At 50.3% G+C, this 27737-nt stretch overlaps 1 protein-coding gene across 8 annotated transcripts; it reads left to right on the top strand.

Moving 5' to 3' along the window:
* Positions 1-3858: 3858 nt before the first annotated feature.
* Positions 3859-27737, top strand: uso1 (USO1 vesicle transport factor). Of its 8 annotated transcripts, none has more exons than XM_062478803.1 (27): positions 3859-4136; positions 5525-5611; positions 5962-6026; positions 6530-6606; positions 6858-6869; positions 8188-8235; positions 9210-9310; positions 9565-9667; positions 9751-9806; positions 10058-10178; positions 11201-11379; positions 11568-11708; positions 11972-12060; positions 13057-13211; positions 14473-14678; positions 15473-15493; positions 17937-18047; positions 18341-18459; positions 19216-19397; positions 19531-19652; positions 19780-19918; positions 20059-20246; positions 20372-20431; positions 20515-20613; positions 22438-22533; positions 22747-22962; positions 25608-27737. In XM_062478803.1, the coding sequence occupies exons 1-27, from the start codon at positions 4071-4073 to the stop codon at positions 25671-25673; spliced, it is 2925 nt and encodes a 974-aa protein (XP_062334787.1). In that variant the 5' UTR covers positions 3859-4070; the 3' UTR covers positions 25674-27737. The 8 variants fall into 8 exon arrangements, with proteins under 8 accessions (XP_062334787.1, XP_062334786.1, XP_062334788.1 ...); XM_062478802.1 differs by having other exon boundaries at positions 20503-20613; XM_062478811.1 differs by having other exon boundaries at positions 4066-4161; positions 20503-20613.

Genomic DNA, 27737 nt, shown 5'->3' with positions numbered 1-27737 from the left:
TGTTTCGTCTCATCATCTAATTACTCATCCTCTGTTTCAGCACATTTTATTGTTTTTTCTCTGCAGTCTGACTCAGATAAAGAGCTGTTTTAACAAGTTGTCTTAGCTCTGTATAATTACCTCCTCGCAGAGGAATGGGCCAGTAGGCCTATAACAGACCAGACGAGTGAGGCCTGTGTGTTATCATGAAACCGTTTGGTTCCTGGGTGACGAACCACATCCACGCTTTATGTGAAAACACACTCTGCACTGGTATGAGGTTATTAAACAGCTACATTTGTAAAAATTCAAAGATAAGAGTTCCAAGATTATTAAATTAACAGTTTTTCTCTGTGCGTGTTGTGCGTGTGTGTGTGTTAGGGAAAGAGAGTGTGTGTGTTGTGTTTAAGTGTGGGAAAGGGTTAGTTGCCCCCCAAGAAGGTCATCAGACGGTGCGTTGACTGAATACTGAACAGTCTCACTAAAGAGGCCTCTCCTTTATTAGGCTAGACAGAAGGAAAATGAAAAAACACCAGATGGCTTTACAAGAGGGGTCATATAGCTAGTGTCTGGTGAATAAATTAAATGTCAAACTAAAACGTAGAAAGGCAGGTGTATTCTATTGTCGTGGAGCCTCATCAGAAATGTTTGATGTATGTAGGCAGGGCCGGCCCAAGCCTTTATGGGGCTTTAAGCAGAATTGATTTGGGGGACGCTGTATATATATATAATTTTTTCGTTAAGTTGTAATTTCATGTGCTCTTGGGGGCCCTCTGGTGACAAGCTGAAATAAATTTCAGGTTGCTCAAATTCGAGCATTCAATCTTAAAAAATTTAATCTTAAAAAATTTGAGCTTAAAAACGTTTATCTTAAAAAAGTTGATCTTAAAAAATTAGATCTTAAAAAATTAGATCTTAAAAAATTCAAGCTTAAAAAATTCAAGCTTAAAAAATTCAAGCTTAAAAAATTCAAGCTTAAAAAATTCAAGCTTAAAAAATTCAAGCTTAAAAAATTCAAGCTTAAAAAAATTGAGGTTAAAAAATTCGAGTAAAAAATAAATTTGCCAAATGAATTGAAGCCTATCAAATTCGAGCCGAAAAATGTCAAGCTGAGAAAATTCTAGCCCAAAAAATTCAAGCCTAAACATTTCAAGCCTATCAAATTCGAGTCGGAAAATTTTGACTTAAAAAAATTCCGATTGTAACATCCGGGATACCAAGGATAGGTAGAGCAATGGAGCAATAGAAAAGAGAAAACACATGATGACTACCAGGGAAAACAACCATGCTTCGGTGAGTCCGATGTGATTAAATCTTGCATTAAGGCTCGATTGCTCTACCTATCCTTGATATCCCGGATGTTACAATCTTAGTTTTTTAAGATCTACATTTTTCGGCTCTAAATTTTTCTCTAATTGTTTTGGATTGAATTTTTTAAGCTCTAATTTTTTAAGATCTATTTTTTTGGCTTTAACTTGAGCAACCTGAAATTTATTTTACATTGAAATATATTCATATGAGAATTCTTTCTCGTTTAAATTTCAATATTAAGTATTCAATTCCTTTTAAAATTCAAAACATTATGTCACTGATTTGCTTCCATAAAATGCAAAATCTTGCATTAAGGCTCGATTGCTCTAGGCCTACTTTTGCTGTTGAAGTTAAATGACAGCTGTCATCCTATCGGTCCTTTCTTCACTATTTATTTTTCAGACAATTTGTAACTTTCACCCTTACCTTTTTTACAGAAATATCTGTACTTTCTACTTCTTACATTTTCAAGCCAGGCTCATTACTTTAGTTTTGAACTGTATTTGGTGGCAGGATCAATAGTATTTATTGTAATTGCACGCCTTCTTTCATTTCCTGGCTACCACGCACAACAAACGTTCTAGTCTACAAAGCTACCATGCAGCAAGGCAGACTTGATGAGGACTCTACTATACTCTATTTTACTCTATCTGCTTTACTCTGTTTTAGGATTCTCTGTTCTCCTCTCCTTTCACTGTGTGTGGAAAATACATTTTGAAAAAAAGTTTCAAAAGACAGAATAATATTTTTGTTTTTTTAAAGATACTTTATATTTTTAGTGATGTGGACATGACTGAGAATAGAGACATTCCTGATCATCCATGGCCATATACGAGGGAGATGTTCGAAATTGTTGGTGTCAAAAAGTATTCCTGTCAAATGTGTGTCCGTAGTGTATTAATGTATTAATATGATGTGAGGTCCAGTTACCTGCGTGACACTAAAACAGGTGTAGTAGTAATGGCTACTTTTTACTTAAGTATATGTCAGAGCCCACACTTCTTTACTTTAACTTGAGTGAAAAGGTGTAGTCAGTACTTTTACCAGGGTCTTTTTAAAAATGAATATCTGTACTTCCACTTGAGTGAAGGATGTGTCTACTTTTGCCATCTCTGATTTGCGTGTAATGTATGGAGAGAGATATGTCTCAAAATTATTTGTAAATGCAAGTACCATGATCCACAAATGTTCCACGATTTACAAATGTGTTTTACGATCCACAAAAACAAAATTCCTAATCGTGACTTGTAAGTTTGCATTTTCATAAATGTGCTATGATTTGTACAAATAGATGTCTATTCGTAAATATATTGTTTGTAATTTCTTAAAATACTTAATATTTTGTGTGTGCATTTCTCATGGTCTGTCACTTGTAAATCTACAATTCCGTGTATTTTAAAAGTATTTTAAGAAATTTCAAACAATATATTTATGAATAGACATGTATTTGGGAGTCAGGTGGAGTCAGGTGGCTGAGCGGTGAGGGAGTTGGGCTAGTAATCAGAAGGTTGCCGGTTTGATTCCTGGCCGTGCACAAATGACGTTGTGTCCTTGGGCAAGGCACTTCACCCTACTTGCCTCGGGGAAAATGTTCCTGTACTTACTGTAAGTTGCTCTGGATAAGAGCGTCTGCTAAATGACTAAATGTAAATGTAATTTGTACAAATCATGAACATTGAACTTCTCATCATCCCAGCCAAACCCTCCATCTCCCACAACCTCTCAATCACCCTGGGATCTGCGACGGTGACCCCTTCTTCCTCTACCAGGAACCTCGGGGTTACCATCGATGACAAGCTCTCCCTCACAGCCCACATTTCTGCAGTCTCCCGGTCTGCAGATTCACCCTCTACAACATCCGGAAGATCAGGAGATACCTGTCTGAGCATTCCACCCAGCTGCTAGTCCAAGCACTTGTCCTCTCCAAGTTGGACTACTGCAACTCGCTGCTCGCCGGTCTCCCAGCATGCGCAACATGGGCGTTTCATTAGTCCCCCCAAATTTGTTAAATTTCCAAATTTGTTTAATTTATTTTCTTTTTTTTCTTTCATATTTTAAATCTAAATGTGTTAATTTCTCTTCCTAAAACCCACTAGAGGACACTATTTAAAAGAATATTTTCAAAAATTTGCCCCCAGACCCCCCTAGTTTTGCTGGGTCACAGGAAAAATAATAGGTTTTATCTAGGGGCTTAGCCCCCCCAAAAGTGGGAACCTAGATTCGCCCCTGATGCGCAACCCGCCCTCTCCAGAGGATTCAGAACGCAGCAGCCCGTATGGTCTTCAATGTACCCAGATGCTCCCATGTTAAAAGCGTGTGCTAAATGAATAAATGTAAATGTAATGTAAAATCATAACACATTTATGTAAATGCCAATTTACAAGTCACGATTAGGAATTTTGTTTTTGTGGATCGCAAAACACATTTGTAAATCGTGGAACATTTGTGGATCATGGTACTTGCATTTACAAATAATTTTGAGACATCTCTCTCCATAGTAATGGTGTTGAATGCCCTTGCCCTTTAAGGAACACACTTACTTGCCCCCTGATCAGCCACGTAGCGCCACGTCGTCGCGCGTGCGCACAACGGGTAAAAAAAAATCCTGCGTGAAGTTCCGGGATTGGTCTAGCTAGCAGGTTCTAGTGTAACAGTGTTAAAAATCAATACTGTACCGCTCTTAACCTAACCACATTAAGCCCACAACCATAAAAAACACCCTTAAGTTTCTGTGAGACGGTTGGAGCTTTGAACAAGACAACAAGAGGACGTCGGGGAAGATGAATTTCTTGAGGGGAGTGATGGGGGGGCAACCCGCCGGGCCCCAACCTACGGGAGCGGAGACGGTGAGCATTCCTACAAACAAACATCGTGAGGTAAACCAGCTAGCTTCCAAATACACCACAGAAAACAGCCGGTTTATTGTGGAACGCGTCTGAGCGTTTGTTAGATGTGTTCAGGTTAGTTTCGAAGCCCCCTTGTGACAAGGCTGACACCTGCTTCGCCGGCGCACAGAGGTGTCTCAATCATCTGGAGCCTAAAAGATCACCCCGGCTAGCGTAGTAGCTAGTTAGCTAGACTGAGAGTTAACTAATCAACCAGTCACTTACACACTTGGCTAGCCAGCGAGCTAGCATTTGCAGTAGCCGGTTGGTTACGCAGCTCAAATTGTCTTGTGTTTTGTCTAATATAAAGGACAGAACAATTGGACGGATGTGACCTGTTCCTGGCAGGCTTTGTCAGTGCAACTTCAGCGTTTTCGAGAAGTGAAAAGCTCAACGTTAGCGTGCTAATTCAGCTAGCCAGAAACACACCCACTGCTCTTGACGGGGTAGCAGTCCTGGCAGGGGGCTGTCATTTGAAGCCCGGTCTTTGCCTCCCTGTTCATCATATCTGCCAACGATCCCGCTACATCCATTCTACCATTATCATCGCATTTCTAGTCAACAGTCCCATGTTGATGGATGTCATTCGATCCATTGAAGGCCAATCCCCGTACAGACATTCCCCTCGTGCAGACAGAGAGGGGGGATCTGATTGACAGTGACAGCATCTCTCTCTTGAACACAGCACCAGAAAGCAATTAAGATGCCATTCCAAGCTCGATCCGGGTAGAGAAACTGGACGGACTATTGAAAGGGAAATTAGCATAGCATTCCTGCATAAAACATGATCAGTTCCCCTGATAGGAAGCCAATGAAATCAGTATTACTGCTGTTTACCGCCATTGTTCGTAGTCTGTTGATAAACACCTACATAAAGCCTTCAAGATAAGGCTGGCTGAGTGGGTTAAGACAGCTCACTAATGGTATCCAGTCGACCACCACAGCAATATGATGGTTTTAACTAACAAAGGACAACAGATAGGGGCATGACTAGTAATCAATTTGCTCCTTCGATTGGTATAGCTCAGTGGTAGAACATGGGGATGGCTAAAGCTTATAAGAGCATATGCCAAATTAATAGATTATTAGTGTTACTATGTTACTGGATACCTAAACCCTAGTCCTCAGTTACCAGATAACTAGTAACTATTAAGCTTTGTGTTAGGTTACCATTATATTTGGTTAACTTGTTACCATGTTATCAGATAGCTTAACCACCATCACACATATGATCATTGTGTTTGTGGATTCTGGTGTTCTGTGCTCTGATTGGACAGATCGTGAATCTGTGTGATCTTTCATCATCATTCGTTGTAGTGATTGTGGTGTTCTGTGCTCTGATTGGACAGATCCAGAAGCTGTGTGATCGTGTGGCGTCGTCCACCCTCCTGGAGGATCGTCGCGACGCGGTCCGCGCCCTCAAGTCCCTCTCCAAGGTACGCCCTGTCACCTCACACACCTGCTCTCCCTCACCTGTTACAGTGTCGATACAGGAAGGTGAGGGGGTGTAGCTCTGTGCTCAGAGGGCTTTCACTGCAGATCACAGCTTCAGATCTCTCCTTGTATGTTGCTTTTGATCAAAGGTGTGTGTGTGTGTGTGTCATCCGTCATGATGACCCCACATGAACCATTCAGTTTGGCCTTGTCAGATCAGAGACATAACATAAAAACATGAGAAGAACAACAGCTTCTTTTCTACACACAGTCAGGTTTACTAAAAGCCTGATTTATATATTCGTTTTCAAGAAGTGTGTTTATAGTTATTGTTTGTTTGTTTGTTGTGTAGAAATATCGGCTGGATGTTGGAACCCAGGCCATGGAGCATCTGGTTCACATACTGCAAACAGACAGGTACATGTGTGGGTGTGTGAGTGGTGTGGGTGTGTGAGTGGTGTGTGAGTGGTGTGTGTGTGTGTGTGAGTGGGGTGTGTGAGTGGTGGGTGTGTGAGTGGGGGGGGGAGGTGGGGGGCGTTCCGTGTGTGTTATTATTCCTAAAAGGATTCCCTTCCATCCTTAGTCCTTCGCCCCTCCTTCCATCCCTAGTCCTTTGCCCCTCGTAGAAGCACGTTGGGTCATTCAAGGCCGGCAGACTGCCAGTTCTCTTGTTGTGGCTGCCAACACATAATATCCCAGCCGGTTAGGGTTAGGGTCCAAGGCCTTGTGGTATTAACACCATCACATAGAAGTGGGGGGTTCTAGCCCAGGTGTGTTCTGACCCGGGTGTGTTCTAACCCGGGTGCGTTCTAACCCGGGTGCGTTCTAACCCGGGTGCGTTCTAACCCGGGTGCGTTCTAACCCGGGTGTGTTCTAACCCGGGTGTGTTCTAACCCGGGTGTGTTCTGTACCTCCTCCAGGTCTGATTCTGATATCCTGGGCTACGCTCTGGACACTCTCTACAACATCATCTGCAACGACGAAGAGGAAGAACAAGGTATCTCCTCCTCAGCCGCTCCAACACGTCTCCTCAGAGAAGCCTGGGCTTTACAATTGTACCACCTGCTGTGTGTTTTCAACATGATACACAGGACAGTGTCTGCCTGGTGGAGAAGCAGCGTGTTGATGGACGCCAGCTGTCAGGGTTCCTGTCTGTAGCATGTGTATGGTCACCCGTCAGGCCTCCTTTCTTTAGTGTGTCTGATGACCCTCTCTTCTCTTCCTCTCTTCCATGTTTTAACCCCGCAGATGAATCCGAAGGTAAAACCGTAGTTTTGTGTTTGATTTCACCCTTTCATGTCAGCGCTAGCAACGCATGATAGCAACGCACGCTAGCAACGCATGCTAGCAACGCACGCTAACGACAGCTTAGCTGGCTGTGTTGAGAGTTGTTTTCCTTCTGTCCTCCGGGGGGTGTATGGACACAGACTGACCCTCACCATAAAACACAGTATCTACATGCTTGTCTGCTATGCTGGAAGATTTTTACCAATGTCTCTTCAACTCTGTAAAAGCATGGTCTAGGTGTTAAGGTTTCTGTTCAGCTGGCGATACACCCTCCCTGGGAGGAGTGCATCGTTTCCTGGGTGGGGGGGTGTGTGTGTGTGTGGGGTGAGGGGGTGTGTGTGGGGTGAGGGGGTGTGTGTGGGGTGAGGGGGTGTGTGTGTGGGGTGAGGGGGTGTGTGTGGGGTGAGGGGGTGTGTGTGGGGTGAGGGGGGGTGTGTGTGGGGTGAGGGGGGGTGTGTGTGGGGTGAGGGGGTGTGTGTGGGGTGAGGGGGTGTGTGTGTGGGGTGAGGGTGTGTGTGTGTGTGTGGGGGTGTGTGTGTGGGGTGAGGGTGTGTGTGTGTGGGGTGAGGGGGTGTGTGTGTGTGGGGTGAGGGGGTGTGTGTGTGGGGTGAGGAGGTGAGGGGGTGTGGGGTGAGGGGGTGTGGTGTGAGGGGGTGTGGGGTGAGGGTGTGTGTGTGTGTGGGGTGAGGGGGGGTGTGTGTGTGGGGTGAGGGGGTGTGTGTGTGGGGTGAGGGGGTGTGTGTGTGGGGTGAGAGGGTGTGTGTGTGGGGTGAGGGGGTGTGTGTGTGTGTGGGGTGAGGGGGTGTGTGTGTGGGGTGAGGGGGTGTGTGTGTGGGGTGAGGGGGTGTGTGTGTGTGGGGTGAGGGGGTGTGTGTGTGGGGTGAGGAGGTGAGGGGGTGTGGGGTGAGGGGGTGTGGTGTGAGGGGGTGTGGGGTGAGGGGGTGTGTGTGTGTGGGGTGAGGGGGTGTGTGTGTGTGGGGTGAGGGTGTGTGTGTGTGGGGTGAGGGGGTGTGTGTGTGGGGTGAGGGGGTGTGTGTGTGGGGTGAGGGGGTGTGTGTGTGTGGGGTGAGGGGGTGTGTGTGTGGGGTGAGGGGGTGTGTGTGTGGGGTGAGGGGGTGTGTGTGTGTGGGGTGAGGGGGTGTGTGTGTGGGGTGAGGGGGTGTGTGTGTGGGGTCAGGGGGTGTGTGTGTGGGGTGAGGGTGTGTGTGTGTGTGGGGTGAGGGAGGGTGTGTGTGTGGGGTGAGGCCTCCCCCCCCCCCCCTCAGTAACCCCCCCCCCCCCTGCCTTGCAGGTGCCGCTGCCCCCGTCCCTGCCTCAGGGAAGCATAAGTCTGTGCCTGGTTAGTAGCACCCTGGTTTGTAAACACAGCCAGATCTCACTGGCGGTGCAACTAACTAGCTAACTAGCTCGCCTCTTAACTAGTTAGCTCACCTCTTGCTAACTTGCTCACCTCTAACTAGCTAACTAGCTCACCTCTCAATTAGCTAACTTGCTCACCTCTAAAGTTGACTAGTTTGACTAAAATGCTTCCTTGTTCAGCCATGTTTGTACGGGTGAGCTGACAGCTTGGTGGTTTTGTTGATGTTGTGTCTCATTGTAACCTGGTAACCATGCTAACCTGGTAACCATGCTAACATGGTAACCATGCTACACCTCTTCACACTGCTAAATATCGGCTCCCCCCCCCCCCTCCCCCTCTCTGGTGTACAGTGTTCTGTCATGGTGAGGTTCTCTCTAGCCTGGTGTTATCCTGTAGCGATCTAGGAATGTTATTCCTGTAGACCACTGGGAGGGTTCCACCCAGGCCTCCTGAGTCATGTCTAGCTGTTTGTGGTGCAGGAGAGATGGTGTTAGCTAGTCTGATGTTAAACAAGTGAACAGGTTGTCCTGCTATTCTGTGACTCTCTGTCGCCCCGTCCTGGCCTGCGGCAGGGTGGGCTGGTTTTCCAGTTAGAAGGAAAAGACTCATACTGAGAGTAACCCCACATACACCTGTTAACCCTGGGTGTGTGTTAGTAACCCTGGGTGTGTGTGTGTTAGTAACCCTGGGTGTGTGTGTGTTAGTAATCCTGGGTGTGTGTGTGTGTTAGTAACCCTGGGTGTGTGTTAGTAATCCTGGGTGTGTGTGTGTTAGTAACCCTGGGTGTGTGTGTTAGTAACCCTGGGTGTGTGTGTGTTAGTAACCCTGGGTGTGTGTGTTAGTAACCCATGGTGTGTGTGTGTTAGTAACCCTGGGTGTGTGTTAGTAACCCTAGGTGTGTGTTAGTAACCCTGGGTGTGTGTTAGTAACCCTGGGTATGTGTGTATGTTCAGATGAGAGTGCTCAGAAGCAGGCAGAAGACATGGGGGTTCTGTTTACAGACAAGTTCATCCAGGACCCTGAGAACGTCACCCTGCTCCTGGCTCTGCTGGAGGTACTGTCACACACACACCACACACACATGCACGCACACACACCACACACACACACGCACACACACCACGCACGCACACAGTTGTTTCCTGTTTCTGGAGACCCATTGGAAATGTTATCACTCTCCTAACCAAATGATCTGGTTTGTGTGTGTGTCTGTCTGTGTGTGTGTGTGTGTGTGTGTGTGTGTGTGTGTGTGTGTGTGTGTGTGTGTGTGTGTGTGTGTGTGTGTGTGTGTGTGTGGGGGGGGGTCAGGAGTTTGACTTCCACGTCCGCTGGCCTGGTGTGAAGCTACTGACGGCTCTGCTGAAGAACCAGTGTTCCCAGGTGCAAGGAGTCATCCTGGTCAGCCCTATGGGTGAGACACACACACACACACACAGACACACACAGATATACACACACACACCCCCATCATGTGTAGTGTGATGTGTCCTGCAGGTGTGTCTAGGCTCATGGATCTGCTGGCTGACTCCAGAGAGGTCATCCGCAACGACGTGAGTCACAACACAGGTTACCATAGGAACACACACTATAAACATAGGAAGGAAGAAAAACTTAATAAGACAAATAAGGCAGTAGCTGATGATGATCAACATAAGCACACAGGAAATACTTACTTCCCACATCCATCCTTCCTCCCTCCCTCCCTTCCTCCTCCCCTCCCTCCTCTTCCTCCTCCCCTCCCTCCTCTTCCTCCTCCCCTCCCCCTCCCTCCTCCCCTCCCTCTTGTCTCATCTCTCTCCAGGGTCTGCTGTTGCTGCAGCAGTTGACTAAGGGGAACGCAGCCATCCAGAAGATCGTGGCGTTTGAGAGTGCGTTTGAGAGGCTTCTGGACATCATCACAGAGGAGGGCAGCAGTGACGGAGGTTCAGACCCACTGAAGACACTGATGACATGAACGCTCTCAGGAGGAGGTGATGTGTCTCTGAACAACGTCTGATCTCTTCCTGCTGCCCTCCTCTTCCTCCCTCCTCTCTCCCTCTCTCTCCCTCCTCTCTCTCCCTCCTCTTCCTCCCTCCTCTCTCTCCCTCCTCTTCCTCCCTCCTCTCTCTCCCTCCTCTTCCTCCCTAATCTCTCTCCCTCCTCTCTCTCCCTCCTCTCTCTCCCTCCTCTCTCTCCCTCCTCTCTCCCTCTTCTTCCTCCCTCCTCTCTCTCCCTCCTCTCTCTCCCTCCTCTCCCTCTCTCTCTCCCTCCTCTCTCTCTCCCTCTCTCTCTCCCTCCTCTTCATCCCTCCTCTCTCTCCCTCCTCTTCCTCCCTCCCCTCTCTCCCTCTCTCCCTCCTCTCTCTCCCTCCTCTCTCTCTCTCCCTCCTCTTCCTCCCTTCTCTTCCTCCCTTCTCTTCCTCCCTCCCTCTCTCTCCCTCCTCTCTCTTCCTCCCTCCTCTCTCTCCCTCCTCTTCCTCCCTCCTCTCTCTCCCTCTCTCTCCCTCCCTCCTCTCTCTCCCTCTCTCTCCCTCCTCTTCCTCCCTCCTCTCTCCCTCCTCTCTCCCTCCTCTCTCCCTCCTCTCTCTCCCTCCTCTCTCTCCCTCCTCTCTCTCCCTCCTCTCTCCCTCTTCTTCCTCCCTCCTCTCTCTCCCTCCTCTCTCCCTCCTCTCCTTCTCTCTCTCCCTCCGCTCTCTCTCCCTCTCTCTCTCCATCCTCTTCCTCCCTCCTCTTCCTCCCTCCTCTCTCTCCCTCCTCTTCCTCCCTCCACTCTCTCCCTCTTTCTCCCTCCTCTTTCTCCCTCCTCTCTCTCCCTCCTCTCTCTCCCTCCTCTCTCTCTCTCCCTCTCTCTCTCCCTCCCTCTCTCTCTCCCTTCTCTTCCTCCCTTCTCTTCCTCCCTTCTCTTCCTCCCTCCTCCCTCCCTCCCTCTCTCTCCCTCCTCTCTCTTCCTCCTCTCTCCCTCCCAGGTATAGTGGTGGAGGACTGTCTGCTCTTGCTGGTCAACCTGCTGAAGAACAACAGCTCCAACCAGAACTTCTTCAAGGAGGGCTCGTACATCCAGAAGATGAAACCGTGGTTCGAGGTGGGAGACGACAACTCCGGCTGGTCAGCCCAGAAGGTCACCAACCTGCACCTCATGCTGCAGGTACCCTCCCCCCCGTCGCTCTCTCTCCTCACTGAGAAAGAAGAGTTCTTTAGTACTGCCCTCCCCCCTCTCCCCTGTACTGACCCCTCTCCCCCCCCTCCTCTCCCCTGTACTGACCCCTCTCCCCCCCCCCTCTCCCCTGTACTGACCCCTCCCCCCCCTCCTCTCCCCTTCCCCCCCCCCCACAGCTGGTCAGGGTGATGGTGTCTCCAGTGAACCCTCCTGGAGCTACGTCCAGCTGTCAGAGGTCCATGTTCCAGTGTGGTCTCCTGCAGCAGCTCTGCACCATCCTCATGGCTACCGGCGTTCCTGCAGACATCCTCACCGAGGTAACGCCCTTCCTCATTCCTTCCTCTCCCCCCCCCCCCTCATCCCAGGGTTTCCATGGTTACTGGACAACGCTGCTCGTTAAAATAATGAAGAGTTTTCCTGTGTCAAACTCTCCCTCCTTCACTCTCTTTCTTTCCGGGCCCCTCTCTCTCTCCTTTCATCTCCGTTCCTCCTCTCTCTCTCCCCCCCTCTCTCTCTCTCTCCCCTTCCCCTCTCTCTCTCTCCCCCCCCTCTCTCTCTCCCCCTCCCCTCTCTCTCTCAGACCATTAACACTGTATCGGAGGTCATCCGGGGTTCTCAGATCAACCAGGACTACTTTGCGTCTGTTAACGCCCCCTCCAACCCTCCCAGGTGAGCTGTGTGTGTGTGTGTGTGTATTAGGGCTGGGTGATATATAAAAAAAATACATATCTCGATATTGTACATTTTCACGATATATATCTCGATATATTTGCATTTGCTTTTAAATAATAAAAAATGATGATTTTCTTTTGCCCCCATTAGAAAACAACAAAATCAATTTAGATAGAACAGCTATTGTTACAAAGTACAAAATGTGTGATGCAAATTTAAGCAGTAAAGAAATAAATAAGACCCTCTCCCACCTCACGTCTCTTGTGCGGGAATACGCTACAAGACAAAAAGGGGGCGTAATATTGGACGTTCAGCAGCGTTCTTTGGGAAAGTATGCTTGAATTTGAAATATTCGATATTCACAATATTTTCACATTTTACACTGCCGTAAAAATTATTGCGATATTATCGCTAATATTAGACATATCACCCAGCCCTAGTGTGTGTGTGTGTGTGTTCACTTTCCCAAAAAACAGGGAATCTGCTTTTAACCCCCTCTCCCTCCTCCCCTCTCCCTCCTCCCCTCTCCCCTCTCCCTCCTCCCCTCTCCCCTCTCCCTCCTCCCCTCTCCCCTCTCCCTCCTCCCCTCTCCCCTCTCCCTCCTCCCCTCTCCCCTCTCCCTCCTCCCCTCTCCCTCCTCCCCTCTCCCTCCTCCCCTCTCCCCTCTCCCTCCTCCCCTCTCCCTCCTCCCCTCTCCCTCCTCCCCTCTCCCCTCTCCCTCTCCCCTCTCCCTCCTCCCCTCTCCCTCCTCCCCTCTCCCTCCTCCCCTCTCCCCTCTCCCCTCTCCCTCCTCCCCTCTCCCTCCTCCCCTCTCCCTCCTCCCCTCTCCCTCCTCCCCTCTCCCTCCTCCCTCCTCCCCTCTCCCTCCTCCCCTCTCCCTCCTCCCCTCTCCCTCCTCCCTCCTCCCCTCTCCCTCCTCCCCTCTCCCTCCTCCCCTCTCCCTCCTCCCTCCTCCCCTCTCCCTCCTCCCCTCTCCCTCCTCCCCTCCTCCAGACCAGCCATCGTGGTGCTCCTCATGTCCATGGTGAACGAGCGGCAGCCGTTTGTGCTGCGCTGTGCTGTTCTATACTGCTTCCAGTGTTTCCTGTACAGGAACCAGAAGGGCCAGGGAGAGATTGTGTCCACCCTGCTGCCCTCCACCATCGACAGTGAGACACACACACACACTTATACACACACACACACAGACACACTTATACACACACACACACACAGTCAGACATGTCATACTGGACTTACCTGTGTACACTAGGGTTGGGTACCGAAACCCGGTTCCACTATCGAACCGCATCCGGTAGGAATCGGACCGGATTAGAACACACATTTCGGTTCCTCATTTCGGTTCCACTTAATGTGTCGTCTGAAATATTTTCCCTTTGTCGCTCCGAAACAGACGTCAAATATTCACACTTTCTCTGTAGTCTACCGTTAGCTAGCTACCGTAAATGTAGGCTACTTTCTAATGCCATATTTTCCCTCTGGGCTCACCAAAACGGACATAAAAGGATATTAACCATTCACTGCACGTGATCGCTAGTAAACATATTACACTTGCTCTGCTAGTCTATCGTTAGCTAGCTAGCTTTTATTGCATTTAAAATGCCTAAAGCGAAGCGGTCAAAGTGTGGCTGTATTTCACAGCCAAGGATTCCGATATCGCAAAATGAACAAATGTTTTAAAACGATTACGTGCAAAGGGGGAAGCACGTCTAATTTATTGAACCATGCGGCGACACACGGATACTTCTTAAAGCAGAGGGATGTACCGTGTTCGACAGCTTGCGGACATCAGTCCCTGGTCCCGGGACAGCCTCCCCAATTTGTCTGCCCTTTCAAACTCATACCTGTGTGTACAGGCCTCTTCGACACTATCTGAGAGAGTTTTCTCCTGTGCAGGACATGCCATAAGTCAGGAGAGGTGTCGTATCTTGCCAGAGAAGGCAAATATGGTAATTTTTCTGCAAAAGAACTGCTGAAGTCTGAAGCTGGTTTAGTTAGCATACCAACTCTGAATTTATTTAGTTGTTACTTGTTAATAGTGTAACTGTTATTTATTGTTAAATTATTGTAGTTGTGTGTTAGGTGACTTAGGTTTACTTATTATATATTTAAGTAAGCTACTTTAAAACATGAATATATTATTACATTTAAATATTTTTTCATTTAAAAAAAACTATAAAAGAGCCTTTCTTTGATTACTTTAATTTTTCTTTTTTTTCAAGAATCGGTTTAGGAATCGTTTAGGAATCGGAATCGTTTGAAAAGTACCGGTTTGGCATCGGAATCGTATAAATCCAAACGATCCCCAACCCTAGTGTACACACACACAATACTGGTCTTTACTATTTTAGTAATGTTAGCATAGAATGTGCAGCTGCCAGCTCCTCCCTCTCTCTTCCCTCTCTCCAGCCAACTCTATCTCGGCCGGCCAGCTGCTGTGCGGGGGGTTGTTCTCCGCAGACTCCCTGTCTAACTGGTGTGCTGCAGTGGCCCTGGCTCATGCCCTCCAGGACAACCTGCAACAGAAGGAGCAGCTGCTGCGTGTGCAGCTGGCCACCAGTATGGGCAAGCCCCCTGTGTCCCTGCTGCAGCAGTGCACCAACATCCTCTCACAGGTACGCTCGCTACTCTAACGCCAGGCTAGGTGTGGTACAGGCTAGGCTAGGTGTGGTACAGGCTAGGCTAGGTGTGGTACAGGCTAGGCTAGGTGTGGTACAGGCTAGGCTAGGTGTGGTACAGGCTAGGCTAGGTGTGGTACAGGCTAGGCTAGGTGTGGTACAGGCTAGGCTAAGCTGATCTCAGGTATGCTAGACAGGTATGGTACAGGCTAGGCTAGGCTACGTTAGACAAGACAAGGTTAGTATGCTACAGGCTAGGCTGGGCTCGGCTAGGCTAACAACCTTAGGCACATTTAATTTAATGAAGTCTTAGTTAAAGGGAGTGAAATCTGAGGAAACACAATTGAAAACAGTGTTGGTGTTGCAATTAGCGAGTCTTATGAGTGAGTCAATTCTGCGGTAGCGAGCTAGCAGCGTGCTAGGTGAATGGTTACCCTATAAAAGATCAGATGTACATACATGCTAACGTGCTAACCTGCTATAAGGATATCTGTACTCCGTAAAAATACATGTATTCACCACTAGGTCACATCACCGTGATTTGTGAAACAAACATCGTCATGTGCTGTGTGTGTGTGTGAATGTTAAGCGGTGTGTCATCTCTTGTGTGTGTGAATGTTAAGCGGTGTGTCATCTCTTGTGTGTGTGAATGTTAAGCGGTGTGTCATCTCTTGTGTGTGTGAATGTTAAGCGGTGTGTCATCTCTTGTGTGTGTGAATGTTAAGCGGTGTGTCATCTCTTGTGTGTGTGAATGTTAAGCGGTGTGTCATCTCAATGTTGTGGTTTTGCAGGGTGATAAGATCAGCAGGAGGGTGAGTAGAGTGTGTGGGCAGCAGCTGTCATGGTTTGGCTTGGCACTATCAGCAGCAAGCAGCAGCAAGGGTCTCTCTCCCCCTCCCTAGTTCTTCTATTTCTAAAGGGGGCTGGTCTCTCTCCTCCCCCCCCCCCATCCTCCTGGCTTCTTTTGTGTTGGCCTACCTCTTCCTGTCAGGTACTGCTTTGACCCCTGACCTACGACACCCTAAACTGACCTTTGATCGTAAGAGCTGGTCTTTTGGGGGTTCTGGAGAGGGCTAGAATGGAAGGGCTGGATAGTCTAGAGCCCCTCCTTCCTTCCTTCCTTCCTTCCTTCCTCTCCTGAAGGTTTCCTGATCCAACTTGAGTTACCAGGTGCGGAGCTCTACCAGGTGCAGAGCTCCGCAGCTGAATCCAGGCTTTTCATTTCAGATCAGTGGTGCCTCGGAGGAAGGGAGAAAGGAAGTTTGTTTTTACAGACGTTCGGATGGTGGAAGGGGCTTCTTTTGGGGGGAGGGGTCTTAATATGGTCCCAGTGGTGTTCCTCCTCCTGTCCTCTAGGTGGCAGTGCTGTCAGAGGGGAGCTCAAGAATTTACACACGCATAACAAATAATACACAAATCAAATCTCACCTGAGCCTGAAAAATATGACGTTCAAATTAATATCTGTGATCACTCTTTCTGTCCCTTTTTTGGTTTCTGTCCTCTACTCTCAAATGTTTTCTGTTTTATTTTGTGTGTTTTGTTTTGCATTACGTCATCATTGGAGACGAAATCTGAAAAGGTGATTCCTTTGTGGTTTGTTAGAATGCAGATGCCCCTGCCCCTGCATCCACCATCCATGCCTCCATTCTGGAACGAGACCCTTTTAGTTCTTTCTTTTTGACTGAGAGGGGTCTACATCAAAACTAAACACACCTTTTCGCCCACACACTAGTGAACGGACACTAAATACGATTTACAATTGTAAATTTAAAAGTAGTTTCACTACTATTACCTTTCTGATGATTCATTTGGGTCTTAAAAGCTGCTGTGTGGACTAGAGAAGGCTTTCAGTGTTTTAGACAGATGCTATCTGACTCTGGTACCTTAGTCTGACCAGAGCAGGGTTGTGTAAGCACCACCTGTGCCATCCTTTCCTCAGCGCTGCCCTGGCTACATTGAACTACAACCCCAAATGATCCAGAACCTTGTGTTGCAGTAGACAATTCAGTTATGCACCCTTCCTGTTCAAGTTGATTTTCAGTTTATTGCTGAATAAGATCCTAGCTGATTCTGGGTGATGAGCTGCACTTGTACTACGCTCTGTTTGTCTATCACTAAGCATCTGCTCATTTATTCATTTATGTGGTGGATAAATGTAGCGGTTGTGATTATTGAAGCGTCAGACCAGCCCATAATCCTCCCAAGTGGCCCCCAGTTATCCCCATGACAACGCATGACATGTTTTCGTCACCTGTTCAGTATTATGGTTTGGCTGAGCAACAATCTTTATATTTTATTTGTTTGGTTGGCATCCTTCCCCAATTCCATAGTGTTCATATCATAAATACGGCTTCAGCTTTGCATGTCTTGTTGGACAAGATTGAGTTTTTATTTGGTGGTTTTATTCTTGTAGATGTAGTACAGTTGTGTGACTGGTTGGTTTAGAAAATTATTTTCAAATGTCCAAATACCGCTTTCTTGTGTAAACCCTGAACAGCTGCTACAGTGAACCTCTAATATGAAGGGTTCAGTTGTTTTATAAGATACTAATTCACATACCATACTTCATTACTGCATGGTGACCCTGCCGTAGTTAACCTCATTTAATTATGCATATTTCATTTTTTTTTATTATTATTTTCAACACCGGAGGTTGTCTATTTTTATAACCTTATTAATTTCTGGTGTGTGCTGGTGTATTTGGAGTGTTGCTGTTTTAAAAACGTAACATGTTTTTCCCGCCGCTAACCTGAGTTTGCTGTCAGTCTGATCTGTCATGGGAGGGCTGATGACGATCAGATCAGTTGCTTTTATTTCTTTCGCCCACAGCAAATTCACTTAGGAATATTTTCTAAATGTGTGCCAACAACATTTATATGGTTGTTCTTTATCGACCTGGACTTAAAGTTAATATGCTTACACATCATGGAACCTTTTTCATTGTTATTTTGTTGGCCGCTTACTCATTCGGATCAAAATGAACCGATCTGACTTCGTAACCACCAGTCAAACAGATTTTCTCATTTGAACACAGATGCATTCTATTCATTGAAAGCAATGATGTTACAATTGGGATGTTGAGTACGCGTATTGAGTATTGTGTGTGTGTGTGTCCTGTGTGTGTGTGTGTTCCTGGCTGTGTGCGTGTGTGTGTGTTCCTGGCTGCGTGTGTGTGTGTGCGTGCGTGTGTGCGTGCGTGTGTGCGTGCGTGCGTGCGTGTGTGTGTGTGCGTGTGTGTGTGTGTGTGTGTGCAGGGCAGCAAGGCCCAGACCAGGGTGGGGCTCCTCATGCTGCTGTGTACCTGGATCAACAGCTGTCCCATCGCTGTCACACACTTCCTGCACAACCAGGACAACATCCCCTTCGTATCCTTGGCAACAACAGTCACAGTTACCCCAGACTCTCTCTCTCTTCACCTGTGTGTTCAGGCAGACCCATCAACATTTGACACAGATATTGTAAAAAATTTATAAAAGTTAGATCTTGTTCCTTTTCTGTAGACATTGTATTTGTAGACAGAAGATGGTTTTTAACATGGGTTTTAGATTGAGTAAAAAAAAAAAAAAAAAATCAAAGTTCCAAACTGCCCCCCAGTCACATCCGTCTCCCTGGGCGACCACGGAACGCAGCGTGTGACCCTTGACCCCGCCCCCTGCAGCTGACGGGTCAGATCTCAGAGAACCTGGGGGAGGAGGAGAGGCTGGTGCAGGGGCTGTGTGCTCTACTGCTGGGGATCTGCATCTACTACAACGACAACTCCCTGGAGAACTACAGCAAGTAAGGAGGCTGGCAGTCACTCTCCTCCTGTCTCGGTTTCTCTGTTGGTCTCTCTCTGTTGGTCTCTCTCTGTCTCTCTGTGTCTCTGTCAGTAACAGTAACATCAAATAGAGGACCACTCTTGAGACTGAAAACATGTCATTCCACTCAGTTGCCTCTCCTCCTCCCCCCCTCTCTCTCCCCTCTCTCTCCCCTCTCTCTCCCCTCTCTCTCCCCTCTCTCTCCCCTCTCTCTCCCCTCTCTCTCCCCTCTCTCTCTCCCCTCTCTCTCTCCCCCTCTCTCTCCCCTCTCTCTCCCCCTCTCTCTCCCCTCTCTCCCCTCTCTCTCCCCTCTCTCCCCTCTCTCTCCCCTCTCTCTCCCCTCTCTCTCCCCTCTCTCCCCTCTCTCTCCCCCTCTCTCTCCCCCTCTCTCTCCCCTCTCTCTCCCCCTCTCTCTCCCCCTCTCTCTCCCCTCTCTCTCCCCTCTCTCTCCCCTCTCTCTCCCCTCTCTCTCCCCTCTCTCCCCTCTCTCCCCTCTCTCTCCCCCTCTCTCTCCCCCTCTCTCTCCCCTCTCTCTCCCCTCTCTCTCCCCTCTCTCTCCCCTCTCTCCCCTCTCTCCCCTCTCTCTCCCCCTCTCTCCCCTCTCTCTCCCCTCTCTCTCCCCTCTCTCTCCCCTCTCTCCCCTCTCTCCCCTCTCTCCCCTCTCTCTCCCCCTCTCTCTCCCCCTCTCTCTCCCCCTCTCTCTCCCCTCTCTCTCCCCTCTCTCTCCCCCCTCCAGGGAGAAGCTGAAACAGCTGATAGAGAAGCGTATTGGAAAGGAGAACTTTGTGGAGAAGCTGGGCTTCATCACCAAACATGAGCTGTACTCGCGCGCTGCCCAGCGTCCACAGCCCACCTTCCCCTCCCAGGAACACATGCTGTTCGACCACGAGTTCACCAAGCTGGTCAAGGATCTGGAGGGTCAGACACACACACACACACACTCATGGCGGGCACACACACGCACACACACATACTCCTACACACTCATATGCAGCCACACACACTGTCTTTCCGTGTTGTGGTCACGTGTGTTCCTTTCTGTCTTGCTCAGGCGTGATCACTAAAGCGGTGCACAAGTCCAGCGAGGAGGAGAAGAAGGAGGAGGAGGTGAAGAAGACTCTGGAGCAGCATGACAGCATCGTTACCCAGTACAAGGAGCTGATCAGGGAACAGGTGGGCCACACACACACACACAGCACTCTGGAGCAGCATGACAGCATCGTTACCCAGTACAAGGAGCTGATCAGGGAACAGGTGGGCCACACACACACACTCACAGTAGCCCCCTGCTGTTCTCCAGGACGCCCAGATCCAGGAGCTGAGGGAGCAGGTGGGGACGCTGGCAGCTCGGAGCGACACCCTGGAGACCACAGTCACCCAGCAACAAGCACAGATCCTGCAGCACAAGGACCAGTACAACATCCTGAAGCTAAAGCTGGGTAGGACTCACACAACATCACTAACACACACACAGATCCAGTACAACATCCTGAAGCTGGGTAGGACCTCATACACACACCATCAGCAGCAGGATCTTTACCAGAACAGAGAAGCAGGTGTTCCTCTGGTGTCCCTGCAGGTAAAGGAGAGCCCCCGGGCGGGGGGCAGGGTGGGGGCCAGGGCGGGGGCCAGTGCGAGGGCGTGCCCCCGATGAACGGGCCACAGATGGAGGTGTTGCTTCTCAGGGAGGAGCTGGAGGAGCTGTGGACACGACACACACTGCTGCAGAGCCAGCTGGAAGAGAGGGACACACTGGTCAACACACTGGTGAGGAGGGGTGTATGTAGGGAAGGATGAAATGTTGTGCGTGTGTGTAGGGAAGGGTGAAATGTTGTGACCTGTGTGTAACGGGGTTTGTGTGTGTGTGTGTGTCGGTGGATGTTCTGTCTAAGGGATCCGAGGCCCTCAGCCCAGAGACATCAGCAGGATCAGAGCACTCAGAGCTCACACAGGTAGGACACACACACACACACAGGTAGGACACGCACACACACCCACGCACACACACAGGATGATTGTGCAGGCTGTGTTGCAGGAGCTGGAGGTGCTGAAGGATCAGGTCCAGACCCAGGCTGCAGAGATCAGCCGGCTGCAGACAGAGAGACAGGATCTGCTCCAAAGGGCAGAGGCTGCCGTGAGTACAGTACTACCACAATACTACAACAGTACTACCACAATACTACAACAGTACTACCACAGTACTACCACAATACTACAACAGTACTACCACAATACTACAACAGTACTACCACAGTACTACCACAATACTACAACAGTACTACCACAATACTACCACAGTACTACGACAATACTACCACAGTACTACAACAGTACTACCACAATACTACAACAGTACTACCACAATACTACAACAGTACTACAACAGTACTACAACAGTACTACCACAATACTACAACAGTACTACCACAATACTACAACAGTACTACAACAGTACTACCACAATACTACAACAGTACTACCACAGTACTACCACAATACTACAACAGTACTACAACAGTACTACCACAATACTACAACAGTACTACCGCAGTACTACCACAATACTACCACAGTACTACAACAATACTACAACAGTACTACAACAGTACTACCACAATACTACAACAGTACTACCACAATACTACCACAATACTACAACAGTACTACAACAGTACTACCACAATACTACAACAGTACTACCACAATACTACAACAGTACTACCACAATACTACAACAGTACTACAACAGTACTACCACAATACTACAACAGTACTACCACAATACTACAACAGTACTACCACAATACTACAACTACAATACCACAACAGTAGTACTACAGTACTTTTACAATACCACTACAGTACTACCACAATACTACAATACCACAACAGTACTACCACGATACTACAACTACAATACCACAACAGTAGTACTACAGTACTACTGCTACATTCAGAGATGGAAAACGTACACACATCCTTCACTCAAGTAGAAGTACTGATACTCATGTTTAAAAAGACTCTGGTAAAAGTTGAAGTACTGACTACACCTAAAGTCAAGAAGTGTGGGCTCTGACATATACTTAAGTAAAAAGTAGCCATTACTACACCTGTTTTAGTGTCACGCAGGTAACTGGATCTCACATCAAATGAGTAGCCTAAACACTAAGCACATTTGACAGCAATCCTTTTTGACACCAACAATTTCGAACATCTCTCTCATATATGGCCATGGCTGATCAGGAATGTCTCTATTCTCAGTCATGTCCACATCGCTAACTCCCTCTGTCTCATCCATAACGTACCTTTTATTTGTGGGAAAAAAAAAGGTTAGAAAAGCAGAATTTAACAACTTCTTTTTCACACACACAGTGAAAGGAGAGGAGAAGAGAGAAGCCTAAAACAGAGTCGAGTAAAGCAGATTAGAGCAGAGTACAATAGAGTATAGTAGAGTCCTCATTAAGTTTGCTTGCTCCATGGTAGCTTTGTAGACTAGCTTACTTGTGCATGTTAGACAGGAAATGAAAAAGATGTGCAATGACAAGAAATAACATTGATCATGCCACCAAATACAGATTTAAACTAAAGTAACGAGCCTGGATTGAAAATGTAAGAAGTATAAAGTACAGATATTTGTGTAAATAAATAGTGAAAGTAAATAGTGAAGTAATGTACTGATACCAGAAAAATCTACTGAAGTACATTTAGTAATTTAGCAGACGCTCTTATCCAGAGCGTACAGTAACAAAGCCATCTTTGGCTACAATACAACAGTAATATTACAGTACTACAACAATACCACTACAGTACTATTACAGTACTACAACAGGACTACTGCTGCAGTACTACTACAGTACTATTATCCTAAAACACTAATACAGTACTCCAATAACACTCCTGAAATACTAAGATAGGTGATGTTTACTCTCTCCTCCTGTTCCCTCCCTCCCTCCCTCAGTCCTCAGCAAGGGTCTCCAGTGACGAGGGTTCAGCAGCAGTAGCAGAGCTGGAAAGCAGGCTGGCAGCCCAGACCACAGAGACAGAGAGACTTAAGGTCTGGCTCACTCACTCATTCACACATATACACACACACTCACATGTACATATTCTCACACACTCACGTATACATATTCTCTCATACACACACTCACACATGCACACACATACACATGCACACACTCACACATGCACACACATACACATACACACACTCACACATGCACACACATACACACACACACACTCTCTCTGTCCCCCTCCCCCGCAGGAGGAGGTGCGTGTGCTGGCGGAGGGCCGGGCGGGGCAGGATCAGCAGCTGGCCTCATCCGGCAGCACGGCGGCCATCCTGCAGGCAGAGAAGAGCCGTCTGGAGACAGAGCTGCTGGAGTCCAGGAGGGAGCAGGACGACCTGCTGATGCTGCTGGCAGACCAGGACCAGAAGATCACCTGCCTCAGGGGCAGGCTCAGGGACCTGGGGGAGACGGTAGGGCAGGCTCAGGGACCTGGGGGAGACGGTAGGGCAGGCTCAGGGACCAGGGGGAGACGGTAGGGCAGGCTCAGGGACCAGGGGGAGACGGTGGGGCAGGCTCAGGGACCTGGGGGAGACGGTGGGGCAGGCTCAGGGACCTGGGGGAGACGGTGGGGCAGGCTCAGGGACCTGGGGGAGACGGTGGGGCAGGCTCAGGGACCTGGGGGAGACGGTAGGGCAGGCTCAGGGTCCTGGGGGAGACGGTAGGGCAGGCTCAGGGACCTGGGGGAGACGGTAGGGCAGGCTCAGGGTCCTGGGGGAGACGGTAGGGCAGGCTCAGGGACCTGGGGGAGACGGTAGGGCAGGCTCAGGGACCTGGGGGAGACGGTAGGGCAGGCTCAGGGACCTGGGGGAGACGGTGGGGCAGGCTCAGGGACCAGGGGGAGACGGTGGGGCAGGCTCAGGGACCTGGGGGAGACGGTGGGGCAGGCTCAGGGACCAGGGGGAGACGGTAGGGCAGGCTCAGGGACCAGGGGGAGACGGTAGGGCAGGCTCAGGGACCAGGGGGAGACGGTAGGGCAGGCTCAGGGTCCTGGGGGAGACGGTAGGGCAGGCTCAGGGACCAGGGGGAGACGGTAGGGCAGGCTCAGGGACCTGGGGGAGACGGTAGGGCAGGCTCAGGGACCTGGGGGAGACGGTAGGGCAGGCTCAGGGACCTGGGGGAGACGGTAGGGCAGGCTCAGGGACCTGGGGGAGACGGTAGGGCAGGCTCAGGGACCTGGGGGAGACGGTAGGGCAGGCTCAGGGACCTGGGGGAGACGGTGGGGCAGGCTCAGGGTCCTGGGGGAGACGGTAGGGCAGGCTCAGGGACCTGGGGGAGACGGTAGGGCAGGCTCAGGGACCTGGGGGAGACGGTGGGGCAGGCTCAGGGACCTGGGGGAGACGGTAGGGCAGGCTCAGGGTCCTGGGGGAGACGGTAGGGCAGGCTCAGGGACCTGGGGGAGACGGTGGGGCAGGCTCAGGGTCCTGGGGGAGACGGTAGGGCAGGCTCAGGGACCAGGGGGAGACGGTAGGGCAGGCTCAGGGTCCTGGGGGAGACGGTAGGGCAGGCTCAGGGACCAGGGGGAGACGGTAGGGCAGGCTCAGGGACCTGGGGGAGACGGTGGGGCAGGCTCAGGGACCTGGGGGAGACGGTGGGGCAGGCTCAGGGACCTGGGGGAGACGGTGGGGCAGGCTCAGGGACCTGGGGGAGACGGTAGGGCAGGCTCAGGGACCTGGGGGAGACGGTGGGGCAGGCTCAGGGACCTGGGGGAGACGGTGGGGCAGGCTCAGGGACCTGGGGGAGACGGTGGGGCAGGCTCAGGGACCTGGGGGAGACGGTGGGGCAGGCTCAGGGACCTGGGGGAGACGGTAGGGCAGGCTCAGGGACCTGGGGGAGACGGTAGGGCAGGCTCAGGGACCAGGGGGAGACGGTAGGGCAGGCTCAGGGACCTGGGGGAGACGGTAGGGCAGGCTCAGGGACCTGGGGGAGACGGTGGGGCAGGCTCAGGGACCAGGGGGAGACGGTGGGGCAGGCTCAGGGTCCTGGGGGAGACGGTAGGGCAGGCTCAGGGACCTGGGGGAGACGGTGGGGCAGGCTCAGGGACCTGGGGGAGACGGTAGGGCAGGCTCAGGGACCAGGGGGAGACGGTGGGGCAGGCTCAGGGTCCTGGGGGAGACGGTAGGGCAGGCTCAGGGACCTGGGGGAGACGGTGGGGCAGGCTCAGGGACCTGGGGGAGACGGTAGGGCAGGCTCAGGGACCTGGGGGAGACGGTAGGGCAGGCTCAGGGACCTGGGGGAGACGGTGGGGCAGGCTCAGGGACCAGGGGGAGACGGTAGGGCAGGCTCAGGGACCAGGGGGAGACGGTAGGGCAGGCTCAGGGACCAGGGGGAGACGGTAGGGCAGGCTCAGGGACCTGGGGGAGACGGTGGGGCAGGCTCAGGGACCTGGGGGAGACGGTAGGGCAGGCTCAGGGTCCTGGGGGAGACGGTAGGGCAGGCTCAGGGACCTGGGGGAGACGGTGGGGCAGGCTCAGGGTCCTGGGGGAGACGGTAGGGCAGGCTCAGGGACCAGGGGGAGACGGTAGGGCAGGCTCAGGGTCCTGGGGGAGACGGTAGGGCAGGCTCAGGGACCAGGGGGAGACGGTAGGGCAGGCTCAGGGACCTGGGGGAGACGGTAGGGCAGGCTCAGGGACCTGGGGGAGACGGTAGGGCAGGCTCAGGGACCTGGGGGAGACGGTAGGGCAGGCTCAGGGACCAGGGGGAGACGGTAGGGCAGGCTCAGGGACCTGGGGGAGACGGTAGGGCAGGCTCAGGGACCTGGGGGAGACGGTGGGGCAGGCTCAGGGACCAGGGGGAGACGGTGGGGCAGGCTCAGGGTCCTGGGGGAGACGGTAGGGCAGGCTCAGGGACCAGGGGGAGACGGTAGGGCATGCCGGGGGGAAGAGGGAGAGGAGGGGTGGGAGAGGGAGAGGAGGGGTGGGAGAGGGAGGGAGGGGGGTCTAGGGGGGAGGGGGTGGGGGAGACAGGGGAATGTGTCTTGTGTCTTAACCCGCTAGCCGTGTTGTGGTGTCCCTCCCCCCCTCGCCCTAGTTAGAATGTGTCCCTGTCCTTCTCGCAGATCGATGACGAAGACGACCTGGACCCCCGGGACCCGTCTGAGGAAGAGGAGGAGGAGGACGACTAGAGAACCAGGGTGAAGAGAGAGAGAGGTAGAATGCTGGCCGATGAACGGCGCAAATAGACGCTGTTGGCATCGCCCATGTTGGTGACAGTACGCTGATAGAGAAACGGAAGGATCTAGCAGCTCCTAGGACTAATACTGAAGCGCTTTCTCTCCCCCCCTCCCTCCATCATCCTTCCCTCCGTCGTCCCTCGTTACCCTCCATTTTAACGCGTGTAGATTTTATTCCAAGATGGTGGTCGAGTCAGCGATGTTGTTATTCTCAACGCGTTCATCTCATTCTCTTCGGCTTCCACAAGCTGCAGTCCCCTCAGGAGACCATCTGGGTCGGACGTGTCTGGGTCGGACGTGTCTGGGTCGGACGGGTCTGGGTCGGGCGGGTCTGGGTCGGGCGTGTCTGGGTCGGGCGTGTCTGGGTCGGACGGGTCTGGGTCGGGCGGGTCTGGGTCGGGCGTGTCTGCTGCCGTTCTGTCCACCTCAGCCAGCCTAACAGATGATCTACAGCCGGTCTGGTTGTCTGGGGGGTTTCACACCACCACTCGGACTACCTTCATCCTACAACGCAGAACTCAGACGCCCCCTCTCTGCCACCACAGGAACTGCACTGGACACCCCCCCTCCCCTCGCTCGGCCCTCTTTCCCATGATGCAGTGCGGGGATGTACAGGTGTGTTGGACTTCTCACCTGCACCTGTCTCTGTTTCATCAACACACGGACACTACAAACCAATCAGAAACAAGAGCAGGGAGTTTCCACTGACAACACAGGGAAAAATTTTAGTCTGCCAACTTTATTTTCTCTTAGTGTTTTTTTTGGTGGCCCCGACCCGATCCACATCCTTCTGGTCTGGGCTCTGCTTCACTGACGCCCTCAGTGGGCTTGAACGCACCGTGTCTCCTACATGTTTAGTTAAGTCAGGTCAGAGTTTGATTTCAATTAAGATTCACCTCAGTTACACTTCACTCACTCTACGATATGCTGCAAAGCTAGCCGACACACAAGACATGTATGAGGTGTATGGGGGGGAAACAATATTTTTTCAACTTTTTGGTCCTGGCGTTCGGCTTCTGTAACTTATCAATTTAATGAGCCACATTGAAAATAAATAAAACGTAAATCTATGAATCTGTGTGCTTGTGGGAATACTTTGTACAGCTTTGCTTAATCTGCACTGTGAAATATTAAGTGATTGTACATTTCAGCATTTCAATCACTTTCATATTTTAGACCATTAATGATTTATTAAATATGTAACAATCATAGAATCATTATTATTATAACAAATCTAGACTTAAGAAATATTTTGACAAGCTGGTTGTTGCTTGAAATGTTTAGTTGTGTATACATTTCTTCATATTATGAATATGCACACATAAAATTGCTAGAGGGCGATGTTGAAATGCAGCAGACTTTTTCTAGTTGACAGTTTAGGTAGAAACATGGTTGTCTGTGTGGGGGAGATGTTGATCTGTCAGGGTGACCTACACCCAGGGCCGGCCCTGCCTACACCTCCTGGTGTCTCCTGGTTCTAATGGATGTTCGCATGTTGACGCAGGCTCTAATTAATCTGTGTTTGTGTGTGAGGAGCTTCTGTACAGCGACAGGCATGCTAACAGACGAGCTATGCTAACAGACGTGCTAGCTCTACTAACAGACGGGCTAGCTATGCTAACAGACGGGCTAGCTATGCTAACAGACGGGCTAGCTATGCTAACAGACGGGCTAGCTATGCTAACAGACGGGCTAGCTATGCTAACAGACGGGCTAGCTATGCTAACAGACGGACTAGCTATGCTAACAGACGGGCTAGCTATGCTAACAGACGTGCTAGCTATGGGTTTTATAACAGGACTTCTAGAGTATTACACTACCAGGAACTCCAAGGGGAAACTAAGTAGCATTTTGGTTAAAGATGTGATCTTTCTCTCTTAGTTTTTACTGTTTCATTCCTGTTCTTACATGCTGTTGACCTGTCTCTTTCTTCCACTTCCAACAGAAATCCTGTTATGAATTGAGCCAATGTTTGTTCATGGACTATGCATAAAGTTTTGTCATAGTTTGATTCAA

This window comes from Osmerus eperlanus, chromosome 14, assembly GCF_963692335.1.
Source record: "Osmerus eperlanus chromosome 14, fOsmEpe2.1, whole genome shotgun sequence".
Classification (NCBI taxonomy): Eukaryota; Metazoa; Chordata; class Actinopteri; order Osmeriformes; family Osmeridae; genus Osmerus; species Osmerus eperlanus.
Note: the sequence above shows the minus strand (reverse complement) of the source record. Positions and strands in the feature narration are given on the sequence as shown.

Coding starts and splice junctions, on each gene's coding strand:
- uso1 (XM_062478802.1), top strand. CDS start 4,071: ATGAATTTCTTGAGGGGAGTGATGGGGGGGCAACCCGCCGGGCCCCAA. Junction 14,679..15,472: donor GCACCAACATCCTCTCACAG/GTACGCTCGCTA, acceptor GTGGTTTTGCAG/GGTGATAAGATCAGCAGGAG. Junction 19,919..20,058: donor CATCCTGAAGCTAAAGCTGG/GTAGGACTCACA, acceptor GTGTCCCTGCAG/GTAAAGGAGAGCCCCCGGGC.